The sequence below is a fragment of the Scardinius erythrophthalmus genome (genome assembly GCF_964197995.2).
Source record: "Scardinius erythrophthalmus genome assembly, chromosome: 10".
Lineage (NCBI taxonomy): Eukaryota > Metazoa > Chordata > Actinopteri > Cypriniformes > Leuciscidae > Scardinius > Scardinius erythrophthalmus.
In genome coordinates, this window is record NC_138230.1 from 5,972,359 (window position 1) to 5,991,661 (window position 19,303).

At 38.8% G+C, this 19,303-nt stretch overlaps 1 protein-coding gene across 2 annotated transcripts; it reads right to left on the minus strand.

The window, feature by feature from the left end:
* Positions 1-9,946: 9,946 nt before the first annotated feature.
* eomesa (eomesodermin homolog a) lies at positions 9,947-16,848 on the minus strand. 2 transcript variants are annotated; one of them, XM_081377178.1, is made up of 7 exons: positions 16,437-16,848; positions 14,634-15,494; positions 14,043-14,197; positions 13,269-13,390; positions 12,722-12,880; positions 12,574-12,635; positions 9,947-11,191 (listed from the first exon to the last, which is right to left on the minus strand). In XM_081377178.1, exons 2-7 carry the CDS (start codon positions 15,356-15,358, stop codon positions 10,414-10,416), a joined length of 2,001 nt encoding a protein of 666 aa, XP_081233304.1. In that variant the 5' UTR covers positions 15,359-15,494; positions 16,437-16,848; the 3' UTR covers positions 9,947-10,413. The 2 variants fall into 2 exon arrangements, with proteins under 2 accessions (XP_081233304.1, XP_081233305.1); XM_081377179.1 differs by having other exon boundaries at positions 14,043-14,176; positions 16,437-16,835.
* Positions 16,849-19,303: the final 2,455 nt, after the last annotated feature.

Genomic DNA, 19,303 nt, shown 5'->3' on the forward strand with positions numbered 1-19,303 from the left:
AAATGCTGAAGAAGTATCGTTCATTCTTAGTTCATTAACTTAGCTGAACTTTATTGTAAAGTGTTACCAAAATAATTTATGCATTAATTCTCTTTAGATACAACTTGTTCTTCATACAGTTTATGTAAAGAAATGTAATAAATGTGGTGCTGGTGCATTTATTCCCACCAGCTTGAACGCTCTACAGGTCAATGTTCTCCTTTCAATGGCGAGCTTGTAGAATAACACATTTTATTGTCAACATTTCATTGTTGCACATGAAAAAACATAGATTTTGGCTTTTATATATGTGTCATACAGAGCTGCTGTCAGAGATTTGTGCGGATGCGAGCTGCTAGTCTCCACAATGATGCAATGAGTCTAAAGCGCTTCAGTGCCAGAGGCTTCAGGAACAGAGACACACATTCATGTACGAACATTAAAATGAAGTCTTCAGACCATCATTTATTCTCCTTCATGTTCTTCAGATCTGATCTTTATTGATAACTTCAGTGTGAAGCACGAATGAGATGCTCGGATAGTTGCTGTTTGTCATGCTATGAAAATGGATGTTGATTTATTCAGCATCATCAAAGTATGAAACAAATGACTGGGGCATCGCGTTATATTTCAGGTCTAAAGTACATTCATTTTATAGTGTGTTTTTGTCTTTTCTACAGAGCTGGTGTTATATGGTGCAGTCACTGAACACTCCTTGTGTGTTTCTCTGAGGAAAAGACGTCATAGGTTTGGAACAACACGGTAAAAGACTACGGTGAATGCTTGACTGTAAAACCATTAAATTTACAGGATTTGAAAGTGAAAAATAACAAAGTCATTGTATAATTTACAGTGAAAAACCGTAAACTGACATTCCCACAGTTCCCTGACACTTCACATTTGATGTATTTTCGTTGAAATAACTGTTTCTTCATAGTTTTTCTTAATTTTTTTCTAATCCGTTATGTAAATTGGGATTTTAAGTTACATTTAATGCTGTTAAATTAATGCTTATTGCATTTTTTTAACTTCATGTGTGTCACCATGATGGTGATTAGTGTTTGTGTGAATGACTCTGTGCAGCTTCTCCTTAGTATTAACTTTTTTATGGAAAAGCTGTTTCTAATGAGTTTGATTCATCATGTGACTCTCATCTCCACTGTGATTGGTGGGTGTGAGTGTATATGTAAAACAGATATTAGTCAATAAGTCAGTATATTAACATGATATCAGTTAGAGCAATATGCTTTTTACTGCAAATATGTCTGTAAAAGCAAAAAAGTTCCTACTGTACTTTTTACGGTAAATTTCTGGCAACCACAGCTGCAGTTTTTTACTATAAATTTAACGTTTTTTTTTTTTTGTTTGTACAGTGTAAGTAAATTAACATTATGCCTATATCAGATATTTAATTTTGAAAAAAAATGTTTTACTGTAAACTTAAGTGAAGTCTGTAAAACCTAAAATGTTCCTACTGCATTTTTTACGGTAAATTTCTGGCAACCACAGCTGCAGTTTTTTACTGTAAATTTAATATTTTTTTTTACTGTGTAAGTAAATTAACATTATGCCTATATCAGATATTTAATTTTTTTTAAAAAATTTACTGTAAACTTAAGTGAAGTCTGTGAAACCTAAAATGTTCCTACTGTATTTTTTACTGTAAATTTCTGGCAATCACAGCTGCTGGGTTTTTTTTTTTACAGTAAATTTAACTTTATTTTCTTGTACAGTGCATGAGAATGTGAACTTTCCCTTTAAACAGCGTTTATCTGGGAGTGTTTGTCAGTTTTGAGCTGGGTTTGATCCAGGAGGCTGTGCTCGAGAGAGATCCACTGTTCTGCTGTTTCGAGGAGATCTTGTGACCGATCTGAGGTGTTTCCACAGGGTTGGTGGTCTGGTGTTGTGCTCAGAGTTTGGAGCTGGTATCTGAAAGGTTGCAGGTTTAATTCCCACAAGGACTGACCTATGAATTATCACCACTGTGTCTGTTATCGAGACACTTAACCTCAGGTTACTCCATGGAGATTGACCCTATAATAAATGAATTGTGTGATGCTGTGGCACATAAGGGGGAAATCACAGAAACAAACACATGGCTCTGGTGTAGAAATAAGATTTACATTCTACTTTATCACTGCCAGTTGCATTATCTTGATCCTGCTGTTCATTGACGAATGATTAAGTCTCTTCTGCTCACCAAGGCTGCATTAATTTGATCAAAAATACAGTAAATTAGAAATATTATTCCGATGTAAATCAGCAGTTTTCTATGTGAATATAGTGTAAAATGTAATTTATTCCTGTGATCAAAGCTGAATTTTCAGTATCATTACTCCAGTCTTCAGCGTCACATGATCCTTCAGAAATCATTCTGATATGATGATTTGATGCTCAAAAAAAAAAACATTTATGATTATTATCAATGTTGAAAACAGTTGAACACAGATTTTATTTTCTTTAACAATTAGAAAGCATTTATTTTAAAAATCAATCAATATTATAAATGTCTTTAATTTTTATATCAATTTCATTCATCTTTGCAAAATAAAACTATTAATTTCTTTGAAAAAGTAATTTCCCTGACCTCAAACATTTGAAAGCTTGTGTACCTCACAAATAAACAGACATCATGAGCAAGAAACACATTAAGAGATATATTCCAAAATATGTATTTATAATGATTTGTATGTAAAAGAAAATGCTTTTACCTGAAAGTGTGTTATAGTTGACTGACAGTATTCAGTCTCTCCGGTGTAACCTGAGGTTAAGTGCCTTGAGCAAAGACAACGGCGAAGGTCATAGGTCAATCCTTGAGGGAAACGACCAGCAGACTTCCTATCACCAGTAGCACTGTACCAAACACTCGAGAGCTTCTGATCACCAGCTCTGAACTAGACGAGCGTCCGCAGATCTCTGAACCAGCAGAGCCTCTGGAGCTGGGGCCAAAGCAGGGTCAACAGTTCAGCTCTGGAGGGGCCGCCATCTGCTGACATGCGATCATACTGTGTGCATTATCATTTTATTTCAACATTTCACCATCAATTATGGGTGTAACAATATATTGAATATATCACAATACAAAATGCAACAATATGAATCATGGATAGTTCACCCAAAATAAAAATTACTGTCTAATTTTTTTTTTTTTTTTTAGTTTTCAGAGTTTTATTGTCAGAACTACATTAAACTACTATATACAGTGTTGAATATAATGTATAATAATGCAATGGGGGAATATTAGTGTGTCCTGATAATGCTAAATGTCTGATGTTACCAGTAAAAAGTAGCTTACTTTATTTTATATATATCTAGTCAGTGAGAGAGTTCAAGCCAACAATAATTCAGTATTTTCATCTTCAGAATCATGAATATTGTTATTCTGGTGTCTCTATTGTCCTGTGCTTTGGGTTTCCAGCACAAGTCCAAGCCTGTTCATTTACACACACAATGTAACACCAAATTTAGAATTTGAACCAACAGAAAAAATTGTGTTAACCTTTTATCATATGTCTTGGAGTATCGCAATAATTGTATAGTAAGTTCAGTATCGTGACATGAAGGGATCGTTACACCCCTACCCTCAATGCTTATAAATTACAGTATTCAAATTCGGGGTTGGGTGAATATATCACTAAAACAATAGAAGTCAATGGTAGAAAAAGTGTGTGTGTGTGTGTGTGTGTGTGTGTGTGTGTGTGTGTTCAGGTTGGAGGTTATCAAGTGTGTTGTGTCCGTTCCCCGAGGTGATGGAGAGATAGCATCCCTCTTTCCCTGGGGTGCTGGAGGGATGGAGGGATGATGTTGTTCTCTTTTTTCCAGTGGTTTGGACCCTACAGGGACGTCCTAAATCTGTAGGACGCTCCTCAAAGTGCCAGTGCATTGATTTCAGCCACCGCGGCTTTCCAGCCCGCCGGCTACGACTACACGCTCCCTGTACACACACACACTCACACACACACACACTTGACTGGAACTTGTTTGCAGTCATGTTGGAAGCTTTAGTGCTCTGTGTGTCTGGGGATCCACAGGGGCCGCCGGTACCGAACCACACCCGACCCGCCATCCTGACCCACAAACTATTTCATTTTTACCTTTTAATGTTGTTTATGTGTCTATGTGGTGTTTCAATATGCTCTAAGACAAGCCATGTGTAAATTCATAAGTCGACACCACTGACCCGATCCGCCATCCTGACCCACGACCAGTGAGGTGAACGTCTGGCTGAGTTCTTAAAGGCATAGTTAATGTTTATTAATCTTTTTTTTTTATGTAATAGCTTAACTTTTGCCATTTTTTTTTCAGATTTAATTTTTTATTCCAATTTGATATAATTTCTTCTTAAAGTCACCCTGTGGTGAAAATCCAGCTTTTAATGTTGTTTGTATATTTTTAATCTGCTTTAAGACACACCATGTGTAAGTTCATAAGTCGACAGCATTGCTGAGTATTTCCTCCTTAAAACTGCAGTGAACCAAAGACAGTCTCAAAAACACGCTTTGAAATCGCTGGTGTTTCTGACGTCACAAACTACCTTGTAACCAATCAGATCAACGTGTGATTGTCAACCGGTGGCTCATTTGCATATTCATAGAACCGCGCATACTAAATGAGGCAAGGGTGTCGAGTTACAGTCAATATATTTTAAGACAGGGGAATTTTTTTTCAAGGAAAAACTTTAAATATGTTTGGTGATTAAAAAAGAGTTTTAAGGGATAAAATTACTGACTAATGGGGGATTTTAACTTTTTGCCAGTTTGATCGAATAGAATGAGCATGAACATGACATGCATTGTCGGATACAGTACTTGTCATCCGGGTTGACAATCAGGTTCTGTTTATTAGCATTACTTAACAAGAACTAGCAATGAAAAAGATTACTAAAGCATGTATTAATCTTAGTTAATGTTCATTTCAACATTTACTAATACATTATTAAAATCAAAAGTTGTATCTGTTAATAATATTTAATGGACCTGAGCTTACATAAACTAACAATGAACACGTGTTTGTATTAACTAACATTAACAAAGATGAATATGTAACAAATGTATTACTCATTAACTAACATTATTGGGACCTTACTGTAAAGTATAACCAGTTTTTCATGCATACAGAAAAGTTGCGCAGGATGAATTAAAAACATACTGCAGAAAATAGAAAAGGACAAGGACTATTCTGAACGTCTTCTAAATCAGTGCAGTGTGTTATGCAGATGTTTGATTTCACAGTAGGTGTGTGTGTGTGTGTGTGTGTGTGTGTGTGTGTGTGTGTGTTGGGCTTGTTCTCCAGCGGTAAAGCCCGGACCCTCCCAGGACGGCGAGGGGTGTCTAAAATCAATTCAGTGTTAAGTGCAGGTCTGAGCAGGGGACAGCTTCAGGCCCCAACACTGTTACTCACACACCGCTGACCCAGACGTCACACACACACACACACACACACACACACACACACACAGACCTGACCTCCTCAGATCAGCCTGATCAACCTAATCTGGAAATAAACTCAACTGATCTCAGCTCTGTCTCTCATTCCTCATTATAGGACTGGTCACTGTGTGCTAATGATGTGTGAGGGTCTCAAAGGGATCGTTCACCCCAAAAATTAAGATTGTCATCATTTTATCACCTTCATGTTGTGTCAAATCTTGACTCTCTTTCAAACAGATGTTCCTTACAGTTATTATTATCAGCATGAGAGAGAGAGAGAGAGAGAGAGTTAATTTTCATCATATGAGTGTTACGTAATTTCTTAATTATGCTGATATGACTTTATACTGAGATCTTTCAGCGTTGCCTCATTCAAAAGCGAAGGTTTTTGTTTGTATGCAATGGATAACCCGTGATATATAAACATTCCATATTATATTTAGGATTTTCACATAGTAAAAACAAAATTGCATACACAAAATTTGTAATGCTGTGTGACATTTATGTTTTCCAAAGTTTTACACCTTAAGTAATTATAGTTGACATGTTTGCTCAAGTGAGACTCGAGTCATATCAGTAGGGTATACAACTGTTGTGATCACATGACCAGACACATCACATCACATGACCAGTGGAATACTACACTTTAGCAATTTTGTAACCAAGAACCTTTGCTTTTGCATGAACCAGCGCTGATGGATGTCAGTATCAAATCCAAAACCAGTCATATTAGCCATAGATAAGAAATCACTTAATAGATCTCAGTCAGGTTAAACGCCATATTGAATTTAATGTGGATGAAAACCAGGCTTTAAGGATATGACTTACAATTTTTACAGCGGCACGAACTAAAGATCCTAGATCACGTAATTTTCACAACTTTTAAAAATGTTTCAAGGAGTTGTTGTCTACTGAAAGTTTCATCAGCTTTCATCAGATTCATTCTCATTCCTGCCAAAAATGAAACATCGCTCTACCCTGACTGGTCAATGCTTCATGCTTAATCAAATGCCTTTGATTAAAAAATATAGAATTAACCCTTTACTTTCCTAATCTCAAAGATGCAGGCCTTCTCCGAGCTCCTGCTGTTTCTATGATGTACCAAACCTGTCCTAACATGAAGCCAGTGCAGTGTAGAAGCCGTCTGGAGCGAATCTGGATCACTTCTTCTCTGGGAATCCCTTCAGGTGTCTGATGGCTCGGGATCAGACGGCTCGTGTTCTCCTCTCCTCGTTTACATGCTGTGACTCTCGACATGCAGAGCGCAGGTGAAGTGTCTATTGATTACCGCAGTTCCTGCATTAATGCGTGTTGCTGTCGCAGTCGATTGACTTGTTGTAAGAGTACAGTTCCTGTCCTCCCGATGCTCAGGGTCATGTGTGCATGTGATCCATTAGCTAAACGAACAAGACAAGATCAGACATCCTCCAGGACTATTCATGAAGAGTTCAGTCTCAAAGTGCCACGACAAAAGGAGAAAAAAACAACAAGTGAAAAAAACAGTCTAATAGATACTGGCATGGGTCATTGAAAAACCCATTAACTACTAATAATTGTGCATATTGAACTCATCTCCACATAACTTGAGTTATTCAGCATTAGTTTGCTTGATGAGCACAGTTTGATGTTGATGAGGTGTTACCTGTTGAAGAAATTAAAGGTGCAGTAAGCAATTTATGAGAAAGGCTGTTGATATTTGAAATCACCAAAACACGCCCCCTTCCCAATAGGATCACACCCCTATCTTGATAGCTCCACCCCCAAATTCATGAACACGCTATGCAACCATAGACTGTATAAAATATGGACGTAGTGTTCGTGACATCACCCGTAGTTTCTGAAGAGCGTTTTTAAAAAGTGGGCGGAGCCAGTCATCGCCATCTTGGCCAAGCATCACTCCTGGATAAACGAAAATGTGCAGCGGGGCGGATTAGCTGAGGTGACGTGAAGCAGACAAACGGCTAGTAGTGACATCAGCGGCAATCCACCTGTCACTCAAGTGGCCACACCCTGAATTATGCAGAACTTTAAGGCTTAATATAATTTAAACTAATGAGTTATAAAAAAATTCACCCCCTCACAGTCATCATGAAGGGCAAAATCAGCTATAGAGACCAAAACCACTTTTTGCACCGGACTGTAAACATATTTTATTCTGCTGTAAAGTTGGGCATTTTAACATGGGGGTCTATGGGATTGAATGAATGTCGATGAATTACAGTTTAATTCACTTCCGTATTGGATTCAAGAGAGAGACCGGAAGGTTGCCGTTTATATGCAACGCATCTCCCCCATCATAAGTGGAAACGCCCCTTACTGCTGATTGGCTACAGGTGTGTTTGGTGCTCCGTCCTGGGCTGTGTTTCTCAAAAGCATCGTAAGCCAAAACTGATTGTAGACCATTGGTGGCAATTGTTCCACGATCAACTTAGACTTACGATGGTTTTGGGAAATGCAGCCCTGATCCACTTTCAACAGCTTCTCAGAAATCGCTTACTGCACCTTTAAGACGGGACATGTTCAAAGTCTTGAGGCCTATTCCTTTAGTTTGTGTTGCATTTGCTATACCACTAGGAAGAGGCAATACTGTATAATGTTGAGGAGAGACATTCTTAATCTAGAGTTTTGATACAACATTTTTTTATATGCCTCAGTGTACAAGTGTATTGATGTCATCAATATTTTTGGTCAGTAACTTTAAAATGTGCAACACTAGCATTATTTTGTCATCTTTTAGGGGTACACAAGCATATCCATCTTATATATGCATATCCACATTTTTTCATGAAATCCAGCACAAAGGTAAGCTATTTTGGACAGGTAAAAAAACTGGGAGGGTATGACACCGGAAGTCTCAACATTGGTTATAAGGTTAAAAATAAAAGCTAACAGACATGGACTGCTCTGGAAGAAACAAAATAAAGACAGAAATACAGTAGTCAACATTTGAAGTGGATCAAAAAAGTCCATCAAAGTTGTCCCAAAAGAACGGGTAGGCTTATTGTTCAAAATTCATATAACTATGATGAAAGGTTTTGATCCCCCTCATATGTTGACTGTATTTATTAAAACACTGTTTTCATATTTAAACAGTCTTACTTTATAAGACCCAGGAAGTAAAACGAGCCCGTGATCTCGGTGATCCGGTGTGGGATTCGCTGACACGAGTGTTGAAGGAGCACAGAACATTTATAGCCCCGCTACCCCCATCATACCCGCCCGGGGCAGATGATCTCAGCGCCATCAGGAGCTCAGCATCATTAGAAGGTGTTAATTGGAGTTAGTCGGAGTCTTCGCTTTCTGTCAAGAAGTCTGACAACAGAATTCATTAGACTTAAAAATACCGGGGCATTGAAATGAACTCAAGAGGGACTCGCTGATGAGGAAGGATTGTGAGCTGACAGACAGAACAGTGCAATTCTCCTTAAACATGGCGAACATGAGGCCCATCCTCGTGCATCTTGCTTAGGAAGTTTATCAGCTCGACCTTCTTCTCATATTTGATGCGTAATTTTCACACTCTCATTGAGCCTCTTCCGAAAAATATAGCAGGAAGGAAGTCACTTGCCTCCTCAATTAAGAAAATTGCACGTGTCAAAAATGTAGGTCTTAAAAAATGAAGGGTGTTTAATGATATTAATGCATCAGGTTTTAATTCCTTCTATTAAATGGCTTTTTAAAAACAGCTGGTTTTGCAAAGGGAACTTTTTTAGATGCGTTTCATCACAATTATAGGCTGGAAATGCATCCGATCCATCCTTTATTTTTAAGCGGCTTCTGTTGGCGTTTTGAACATAATGTAAATGTGTTAGCTTGGACATCATATTTAACTGTTTAATGCAATGGAAGTAAGATCATGCGGTCTCTGTACAGAAACGCTTCTAAATGTGTTTAGCTGGGGCTGAAAGGAAAATGTATTTGTGTCACTTTCAACTAAAGAGCAGAAAATAGTGGCCATAAAACTCAAAATGAGGAACCGCAGTGACTTCCTCTGTCACATTCACCCAGAAATGCGTTTCGTATGATCCGAAATAACTCCGGGAAAAGCTGCAGAATATACAGGCGACAAACTCCTGTTTGACAGAGCACGGTCAAAATAAAGAAAAACGAGATGCGCGCCTTCAAATAACGACATAACGGTGCGTTTGTGGTTTATTGAAATAGAGTTTTTAGAGATTACACGATTGTTCAGTACAAAGATTGGTTTCGAAATGTTTAGAACATTCAGTCAAAGATAAATAAAATAAAACCTTAACTTCTCTGAAAAAAAAAAATTAACACGGATCTTTGGTTCATTACACAAATTGTGTGTTTCTTTAATGGCTGTAAAACGTTTAAATGTAATAATTCAAATTATTAGTTACATTTTAAAAACAACGAAAAAAACTTTTTTCTCTGAGCTTTACAAATGTTTTGCTCTTTCCCGCAAAATGGTCGATTATGAAAATTTAAACGTTCGAAACTGACCGTTTAAAACAAGACAACGTTAAATAAATTAACGAATTTATTTTTCGTTAAGTTTATTTATTTATTTTTTTGTAATTAATAAAGTCCATGAATACGTGTGGTTTTAAAATACATTTTCGTTAAATAAAACATTCAGCAGAGAAACACAGACAAAGAAAGTATGAAAAGCACATTTTATTTCACCTTTCATAACAGTGCCATGAGAACATTTGTACAAGATACATCACAATCTAAAGTGCACAAATACTGTACAACAGAGGGATCTTAAATAAAAGGAAGAAGAAAAAAGAAAAAGAAAAAAATTCACATTATGGCCTTCTTATAAAAATAAGATTAAAAAGGGCATGCTTTAAAAAGAATGCAAAGTAAAACCCCCCCAAAAAAATTAGCTCATGTATTTCACAAATAAACAAGCACGACCGGGGTGGGCACGAAAGCTTTGGCACTTGCAGATTAAAAGATTAAAAACACAACATAGATCACTTCAAACAAAATAAGAGATAAAGAGAGAATTGATAAATTATCTGGAAAGCAGTTCTTAAGGGCTTGTGTAGAAGGCGTAATAACCCATGGCTTTATGGCTCTCTTTGTTGTACTCCTCCGAGCTCAAGTCCTCACACTTTATAGTGGGCGAAGCGTCCGTACTGGATCCGCCGGGCGAAACGCGCCTCCTCTTACACGCCATGGCGTACCCGCTTGCGTCGCCCGAGTCGACGACCTTCAGGACCGGCGGAGCCTCCATCCAGGGGGCGGTGGAGCCGGCGGTCGGCGCCGAGGTGGAGCCCTCGTCCTGAAGCTTGTCTTTAGAGGTTAACAGGTCATCGCTGTAGGCCGGAGGACTCGGTCGAGGCGACCAGGGCAAGCCGGTGGTCATCTTCCTCTGATACGAGCTCCTGCTGCTCCAGCCGGCCGCCATCGACGCGAAGGCAGAGTCGGGGTAGTAGCCGAGCGCGTGAGGACTCTGCAGCGGAAGCGGTTTAATGCCGTACGGCAGGAGACTGGACGCCGAGTACTCGCTGTCGTAGGACAGGTCTAGTTTGCTGGACGCGCCGCTCTGTTGGACGGGCCCTACGAACCAGCGCTGAGCCGAAGCCGCGCCGGAGGCCGAGTCTTCGCTCTGGGGGGAAAGCAGGCCGTTGGTTTGCGGCACGGCGCGCTCGCTGCCGTAGAAGCGGTGGTTTTGTGGCAGGTTGTTTACAAACTGGTCTTGGAAGAAGGGTTGCATTGCATAGCGGGCGCCGGGGACAATCTGGTGCGACCGCGGAGAATCAGTAGGAGAGGGCGTCAGTCTGTCGCTCTCTGGAGCCGTGTACATCCTGAGAGGAGAGAGAGAGAGAGAGAGAGAGAGAGAGAGAGAGAGAGAGAGAGAGAGAGACGGTTAGCGATTTGTCGCATTGCATTCTTTAACAAGAGTCAATGTAGACACTATTAGTTAATGCATTAACTAAGGGAACCTTATATGTTAGTCCCGCTTTACTTTTACTCAAACATATTACTTTCTCCCTCTCTTTTTTTATAATTCAATGTAGAAATATAAATGGCAACACTTTACATTAGTAGGCGACTAACCATGAATAATAATTCTTAAACATTTCAACATTTACTAGAATTAAAAGTTGTATCTGTTCATATTATTTAATGAGCCTGAGCTGACATGAACTAACAGTTTTTAATAGATACTGTAATGAATTGTTCACTGTTAGGTCATTTTAGTTAATGCAATAACTAATGGAACCTTATTGCATGAAGTCCCACTTTATCTGTATTCAAAACATCACTTTTTCTTTTTTTTTTTTTATTAAAGGCTTCTACACGCTTAAATATATATTGATGGTTCCAAAAACCTTTAGCATCAACAAAACCTTTTCCAAGCTGGGTTGTTTTAACTGATGTTTGGGTTAAATATGGAAAAAAACAACAGTTGGGTTTAAAATTTGAATTTAAAAACTGTTTGGTTTAAAAAAAAAATAATTGAATTTAAAAACAAACTGTTAAAAAATTCCACTTAATTTTAAATCAGGGTTTGTCCATATTTGACCCAAACATGTGTTGAAACAACCCAGCATTTTTTAGAGTGAAAGGTTCATTATAGTGGAAAAAGGTATTTCAGATTATTAAAATATATATATTTTTTTAATAACTTTTCACTGAAAGGTTCTTTGGGAAACCTTACTAAATCTAAAGATCTTCACTACAGAAATATTGTTTAATGTAATATGCAAATATAAATGGTAACACTTTACATTAGTATGAACTATGAACCAAATTCCAACATTTCCTAATACATTACTAGAATTAAGTTGTATTTAATGGACCAGAGCTGACATGAACTAACATTAAAGTTTTTAGTAGATACTGTAACGAATTGCTCATTGTTAGATAAATGTAGTTACCATAAGTAACCTTATATTTGAGTGTTACCATAATGCCAAAGTCCTGCTTTACCAGTATTCATATTTATACTGAATTTGATAAACTCTGCACTGTAGCATAAACACACACAGAATGAAACCAGACTCATGTACCTTATAAAAAATGTATAATGTTTTTGTTAAAAAGAAAGGTTTGAGAGTCATCCTTTATAAAATGTAGTGAACGAAAGGAACACCCTCATATTTCTGGGCTGTTTTCATAATTCAGTCAGCGATAATGTGTTTTGCACTTCTCAGTCAGGGACGGTGGTTCGAATGGCACTTACGAATCATAATTGTCCCTGAAGCCTTTAGCGAAGGGGTTGTGGTCGATCTTAAGCTGTGTGATCTGCAATTAAACACAAAGACGAGGAGTTGAGAAGCGGCACAAAAGCAGAAGTGGCTGAAAGGAGCTGTGGCTGTGTTTCTGCTTACGTCGGTGTTCTGGTAAGCCGTTACAGCAATGAACTGGTTCTCGGGGAATGTGAACGTTTGGGTTTTGGCGTCGCTGCTCATGTCCTCCACCCCATCCTCCGTCACCTCCACGATGTGCAGTCGAGGCTGGTACTTATGCAGGGACTGGAGGACGATCATCTATTTTAACACACACACACAGCGTCAATGTTTGTGCAGAGTTCATGGCCAGCATTTGCTGTAGGTGTCAAACCCACACTGAAGACCTGTGAGTGTGTGTGGAGGACGAAACTTCCACACACACTCATCTTTAAAATGTGCAAGACCGCTGCAACATAAATACATTCAAAATAAAGTAATATTCAAAGGTTTTCCATTAATATATGCATTCAGAGTTTAAGAACATTGCTCTCCAACATTAATGTTTTTTTTTTTTTTTTGCAACAAAAAAAAAGTCTAATAAACAACGAAGTTCATGAGTGTCTAATGTTTCCCATCCACAATTCCTCAACCTAACACATAAACATGGAGCGCTGCTCAACTTCTTTAACAGAGTGATTTTGATTACCTGAGTATTGTTGTTATTTGCCCCCTTGTTGTTGGTTAGCTTCAGTTTCCCGAATGATATTTCTTGTCTCATCCAGTGTGCCCCAGTGTTTGGTGATTCAGGGTGAACATAAACCTTGTTTCCTACACAAAAACACATGCAGAACATTAATGTTTTGTCTTATTAAATTATTAGGTAGGCTAAATAAAGCAGAGAACTTTTGCACTTGTGTAAAACAGATGTATCATGACTAAGAGCGATTTGTTTTGAATAATTCTAATTCACATAGGAGAATAACACGTCCACCCCCGCGTGTCATCGCTCACATTAAATGCGAAACTTCTTTCATTGCATTTAAACTGCTTTCATTTTAAAACGAAATGACATGTTAAAGTGTGAAAAAATATCGAAGTTTAAATAAAGTAATAAAAACAATCGCGCGCACAAACGATACCGTTTGTTTTAGCTTCCAAATTGTTTGAATTAATTCGTTAAATTTCACGCGTCGTTGGCAATAATCATACATTCATAATTATATTAAGGAGGATTCTATATATCTAACTAATTCGTTTATACCAACATCGAATGAAGATTAAAACCCCACTCAAAAGGAATATGAATACGAATACGAATATCTAATTGAGTTTTTGGTTGCATTTGATCATAAAGGCCATAGCCTACTTGAGTAAAATTGTATAAATTTTCCAGGAGAGAAGAAACCCCCTAACAACACGTTTAACTGTAGAAATAACAGGTTGTCATGTTGCTGAAACTCTCCTCAGTGTTTTTCCTCACCTTGCATGTTGTTGTCCGCTTTCCCGCAGGTCACCCATTTCCCGCCCTGAAACCTCCAGTGGTTCGGATCGGCCAGAACAATCTCCACAAACACATTATAATGCGCCGTCAGGTTCAGTCCAGTGATGTTAAAACTTAGAAAGGGGAACATTCGCCTGCGAATATGATTATTGATAAAATAATTAAGAATGACGGATTCGAAAGGAATATTCGTTATTCAAATACATCTTATACTTATATTAAAATGTGCACGTTTTTCCTGTTAAAATTAAATTTAAAATCGTGCACGCTCTAAATTATTATAGGCTACATTTATGTTCTAAATTACTTAATCATTTTAAAGCAAAACTTTAACAGCATTTTTTCTTTTTTCAATTACAGCACTCTAAAAAACGCTGGGTTGTTTCAGCCCATGTTTGGGTCAAATATGGACAAAACCAACCGTTGGGTTTAAGATTTGAATTTAAAACCAACCGTTGGGTTTAAAAATTAACGTTACAATTAACGGTTGGATTTGTCCATCTTCGACCCGTGTTGAAACAACCCAGCGCTTTTCTTTTTCGAGTGAGCTCATGAACTTCTCGACATTACCTGCCCTGTTTGGTGATGATCATCTCAGTCTGATGGCGGTGAAATTTGAGCCACAGCGGTCTGTTACACAGGTACACCTGCGCCCTGGTCGCGGAGCCCGAACCCGGGATGGGCATCGAGCTCAAACTGGAGCCCGGTCCGGGATAGGACGGGTACAGGCACCCGGGACCCTGTCCGAACTGATAGCCGCTTCCAAACTGACTCCGACTGGCGCACACGGCGGATGAGAACCCGGCGGGTGGAAGAACCGAGCCGTAATGCAGAGAAGACGAATACCTGGACCCGTTCGAGCCACTGTACACCGAGCCGGTCTGGCCCCCGTACGGGAAGAGGGAGCACGGGTTGGTCACGTCGGAGCTCGGTTGGGAAGATGATATGAAATAACGATCAGTGCCAAGTTCGTCGATGTTGTAGCGGCGCGCGCTGGACAGCTCGTCATCTCCACCGATTACCGGAGAAGTTTTCCGCGCGTCCGGTGCGGCGGCTGCCGCTGTTGCTTTAGTCCCGGGGAAGCTCTCGGTGTCCGCCTCATCCATCAGCGTGTTCCCGCCACTCAAGAACTTCTTGGCACCGGAGCTCTGCTCGGAATCTGTCCGGTCCATGTCCTGAAAATCGATCTGCGTTGACCCCGGGCTGTTGCTGGTGCTCTCGGAGGACGTCGACAGGTTATAGAAGGTCTTGGGTAAGTTTACAGATGCGCCAGGGAGGATGCTTTCTAACTGCATTCTTCAATACACTGATACGGGGATGAGGATCAATCAAAAGCTGGTCGAGATCAATAAGTAGATCACACCAGGACGAGGCTCCGTGCGCCCCGCAGTTTGACCTCTGAAGCGACACCTCCGGATTGTCAACTGTAATCTGTGAGTGACAGAATTGTTTGAGAGAGTTTATATATTCCATCTCACTTGAGGGGGCGGAGCCTTTGCAATTTGCAGTTTTCTCATTGGCCCAGAGGCTTTCGTTTTAATATGCCTACTATTAAAAACATATCACTTTCTCTTTTTTTATTTATTTAAGGAGGCTTCTACACGCTTAAATAAATAATGATGGTTCCAAAAACCTTTAGCATCAATGAAACCCTTTCCATTGCACAAAAAAGCTGGGTTGTTTTAACGATGTTTGGGTTAAATGTGGACAAAACCAACCGTTGGGTTTAAAAATTGAATGTAAAACCAACCGTTGGGTTTAAAAAAAAAATCACTTAATTTTAAATCAACGGTTGGGTTTGTTCATATTTGACCCAAACGTTTTGAAACAACCCAGCATTTTAAAGAGTTATGGGTTCATTATAGTGAAAAAAGGTTTTTTAGATATTTAAAATGTTTTGTACACTAAGGAAAACATTTTTATCTTAAGAGCTTTTCAATTAAAGGTTCTTTGGGGAACAAATGGTTCTTCTATGCATCGAAAACCTCCTTTTTGGAACCTACATTTTTAAGAGTGATTTTTGTATTGACTTAAACACCTGGCCCTGGTAAGTGGGTGTTATTATTGTTATTATTAATAATAACAATGTGTTTTATATTTACTTGGAATGCATCTAGGTTTTGACTAAAAACATACTTATCATAGAACATTTCAAAATTCGTTTCAAGCCAATTAATGAGTGTTAATTTGAGACTGACATTGAACCCTGAGGAACTTGGAAGTGGATTGACACCATTTTTGATGCACTGAAAACAAAACAATTAACGAGTCCTCCAGGCTGACCTGAGAGCGGTTGATCTAAATACACTTGAGCTCGACTGAACTTGGCAACCCAAATAATTAACAAACGATTAATGAAGAACGCAAACTCACCACAGACTGTCAGTCAGGACCGCCATGCCTTGAGTTGCTCGTGTCGCGGGGGTTAAAGTTCACCCCTCTCCGGTTCAGTGTGAATGGGCTCAATCTTTTCTCTTCTTTTCAGCACTGGAGTCCAGAAAGCGCTCAGATTCTAACGAGCTCGAGCAGCAGCGTAAGTTCTGTTCACGCAGAAGTAAACGTTCACAAATTCCGTGAGATTTTAACGTGCATTTACCCAAAGCATTCCCCGTATAAAAAAACGTATTGTGTATTTACATATTCAAGTGCCTAATCTACGTGTTCTAATGTGGACTTCTATTGTGAACTCTGTTTCAGCGTCTTCATGATTCGGACGAAACCCTGCAGGAGATTGTTTTCAGCGTGCACGAGGTGAGTGAGTGAGGCGCGCGCGCTTGCGTCACCTGAGGAGTTCTTAAAAAACCTGCGCCTTTAATAACAGTAGCCTATAAATACAAATATACTCAGTTTTTTAAATAAATTGCCTATATTTATATATATATGTTTATCAGCTCGCCTGTAAATATAATAAGCGCATTTATTCCTTTTTATTTAGCCTACATAATTTCAGAAATAATAAAACGGGATAAGTCTATTAATTAAAGTTTAATTGATGTTTATAATTCCTAAATAATAATACTAATCATAAATGACTGCTTTAAGCTACTGAACAAAGTCTTTATTTATAAAATAGTCGTATTTGTTTTTTAAACACCATGCATTTATTATTATTATAGCCTACGTTTAAATCTTCAAAGCGAAACATCGCGTTATTTTAAATTGTGAAATTGAGCTCGAAATACGCAGGTTGTATTTATCAAAACGTATGCACGATGCAAACAATGTCTGAACACATTTTCAAAACGCAGAGAGAAAAAAAAAAAAAAAAAAAAAAAAAAAAGGAAAAGAAAACACCACCCAGGTCAACAGATGGAAAAACAATTGAGCCCCAGTTCACCATAAGGTAATATCTGATTGTCTTTATCATCAGGCGGTGGTTATAAAAAGAGAGGGGCGGGGGGAAGGCAAATCCCACCCGGCTCAACCTCTTTCCAAGCTCAGGGAAACCGGCCAATTATTTTTCCGTGTGAAGGAACCGGTGATCGTGAAGGAAGAGACAGCCGGGCGGATAGACACCGCCTTATTAAAACCCTTCTGTACCTCAAATCTGATAAAAGAGAGAGAGAGAGAGAGTGAGAGAGAGAGAGAGAAACGCACGGAATCGCTGCTTTGCGTTCTTTATAACGATACGGAACCACGCGGACCGGGTGGCGATAATGGTCGGTTACCCGGAAAGGGTCACACGCTCAGCGCGAGCGCTCTTTAATGAAAAACCCACCGGGTGTCCTCATCAAACCCATCCACTGACTCTCTTTAGCTCGGCATTGTAATTAAAACTCCTTGATGACAGCCATGGGCTGCATGCTAAATTAAAGAGAGTCTGTGATACATTTAATAAGTCACAGGTTGTGGTTATATTAGGCTACTCAAAAATAACACTGTCAGCCATTAACCTATTCACACTTACATATTTTGCCCTCATTTTATTCGCTTTAAAGGAGATATCATTAATACTAATATGATTTTAGGGTCGCATGTGCCCAGCTCTCATGTGTAAGAAAAGACATTTTTCCTTAAAGTCACCATGAAATCAAAATCAATGATTTGTGTTTCTGTAATGGAATATTGCACTGTTTCTCTGTGCACATCTTTATTGTTTTAAATTCATGTTCCTGATATCAGAATAACAGAATTTTCTCTTCTCTGATGATGTGGGCGGGGCAACCTGTCACTCACATGAGATCAGCCAATAGGAAAGCACAACCATCCAATCAATTCCAACAGAAAAAATCAAGCCCCGCCCACATGTGTTCTTGTTCCAGAAGTGTTACGGCACAATAGAGAAGAAAAGACTAGCACAACTTCCTTTCATGCTGACTTTAAATCAAGAATTCAATATTCAAATCTGGAAGTTTATACTCATTCATTATGAATGCAATGAAAAGCAAAGTTTGATTCGGACTCGGGCTCACGTCGCCTCGTCGTTTCAGCTCAGTCGCTGCGTCTAAATTATGAAATCAAATCCTGAAATGATCTCAACTGATGGTATGAGAAGGTGTGATGTAAAGACGATCCACACAGAGCACCTGCGAAACACACACACACACACACACACACACACAGGAATGATTATGCGTTCTCACCTGACAGATCCCGGGTCCCAAGTGCCTTGTAGTTTTTAAGGTGTGAGATTCACAAGGATTAGCTCCCAGCTAAGAGGAATATTGAGATGAGAACGAGTTCTCCGTGCAGAATACTGAATTCTGCTTCCAGCTTTCAGACCAGCAGTGACACACTACTAAAGATAAAGGCTTTTTAATGGCATCGATGCTTTCATACAAAATCTTCCAATTCCACAAAAGGTTCTGTAGATTTTTTAAATGTTGATCACTCGAAAAAAAAGAGCGTTTTGGATCCTGTATTTTTAAGAGTGCAGCTGCCGTGAAATTAAAAGCAATGCAAATGAAGCTTTGAAAGTGTGTGAGATGCTTTAGTCACATGCATCATAATGCCGTTTAAATGTTTTTGCATTATTCATTAAATCAACAACATTTGCAGCTTCATTCAAATGTGATGAAATCTAAGCTTGATTCGGAAGATGCTTTATTGTATTGCTTTATGTAGCCAATATGCATCATAACGTTTTCACATTATTGCTTAAATTAACAGCTTCAAATTGAAATCTGGAAGCTTAAAGAATATGGAAGCATATAAACCTAGCAAAGCTTGATTCAGAGGTTGCTTTAATTTATTGCTTTATTTAGCCAATCACATGCATCATAATGTTTCAGATGTTTTCA

Excerpts from the sequence above, each read along its gene's own strand:
- eomesa (XM_081377178.1), bottom strand. The coding sequence starts at position 15,358 with ATGCAGTTAGAAAGCATCCTCCCTGGCGCATCTGTAAACTTACCCAAG. Across the intron at positions 14,198-14,633 it reads ATCATCACCAAACAGGGCAG|GCGAATGTTCCCCTTTCTAA; the intron begins GTAATGTCGAGA and ends TCATATTCGCAG. Across the intron at positions 12,636-12,721 it reads CGGCTTACCAGAACACCGAC|ATCACACAGCTTAAGATCGA; the intron begins GTAAGCAGAAAC and ends GTTTAATTGCAG.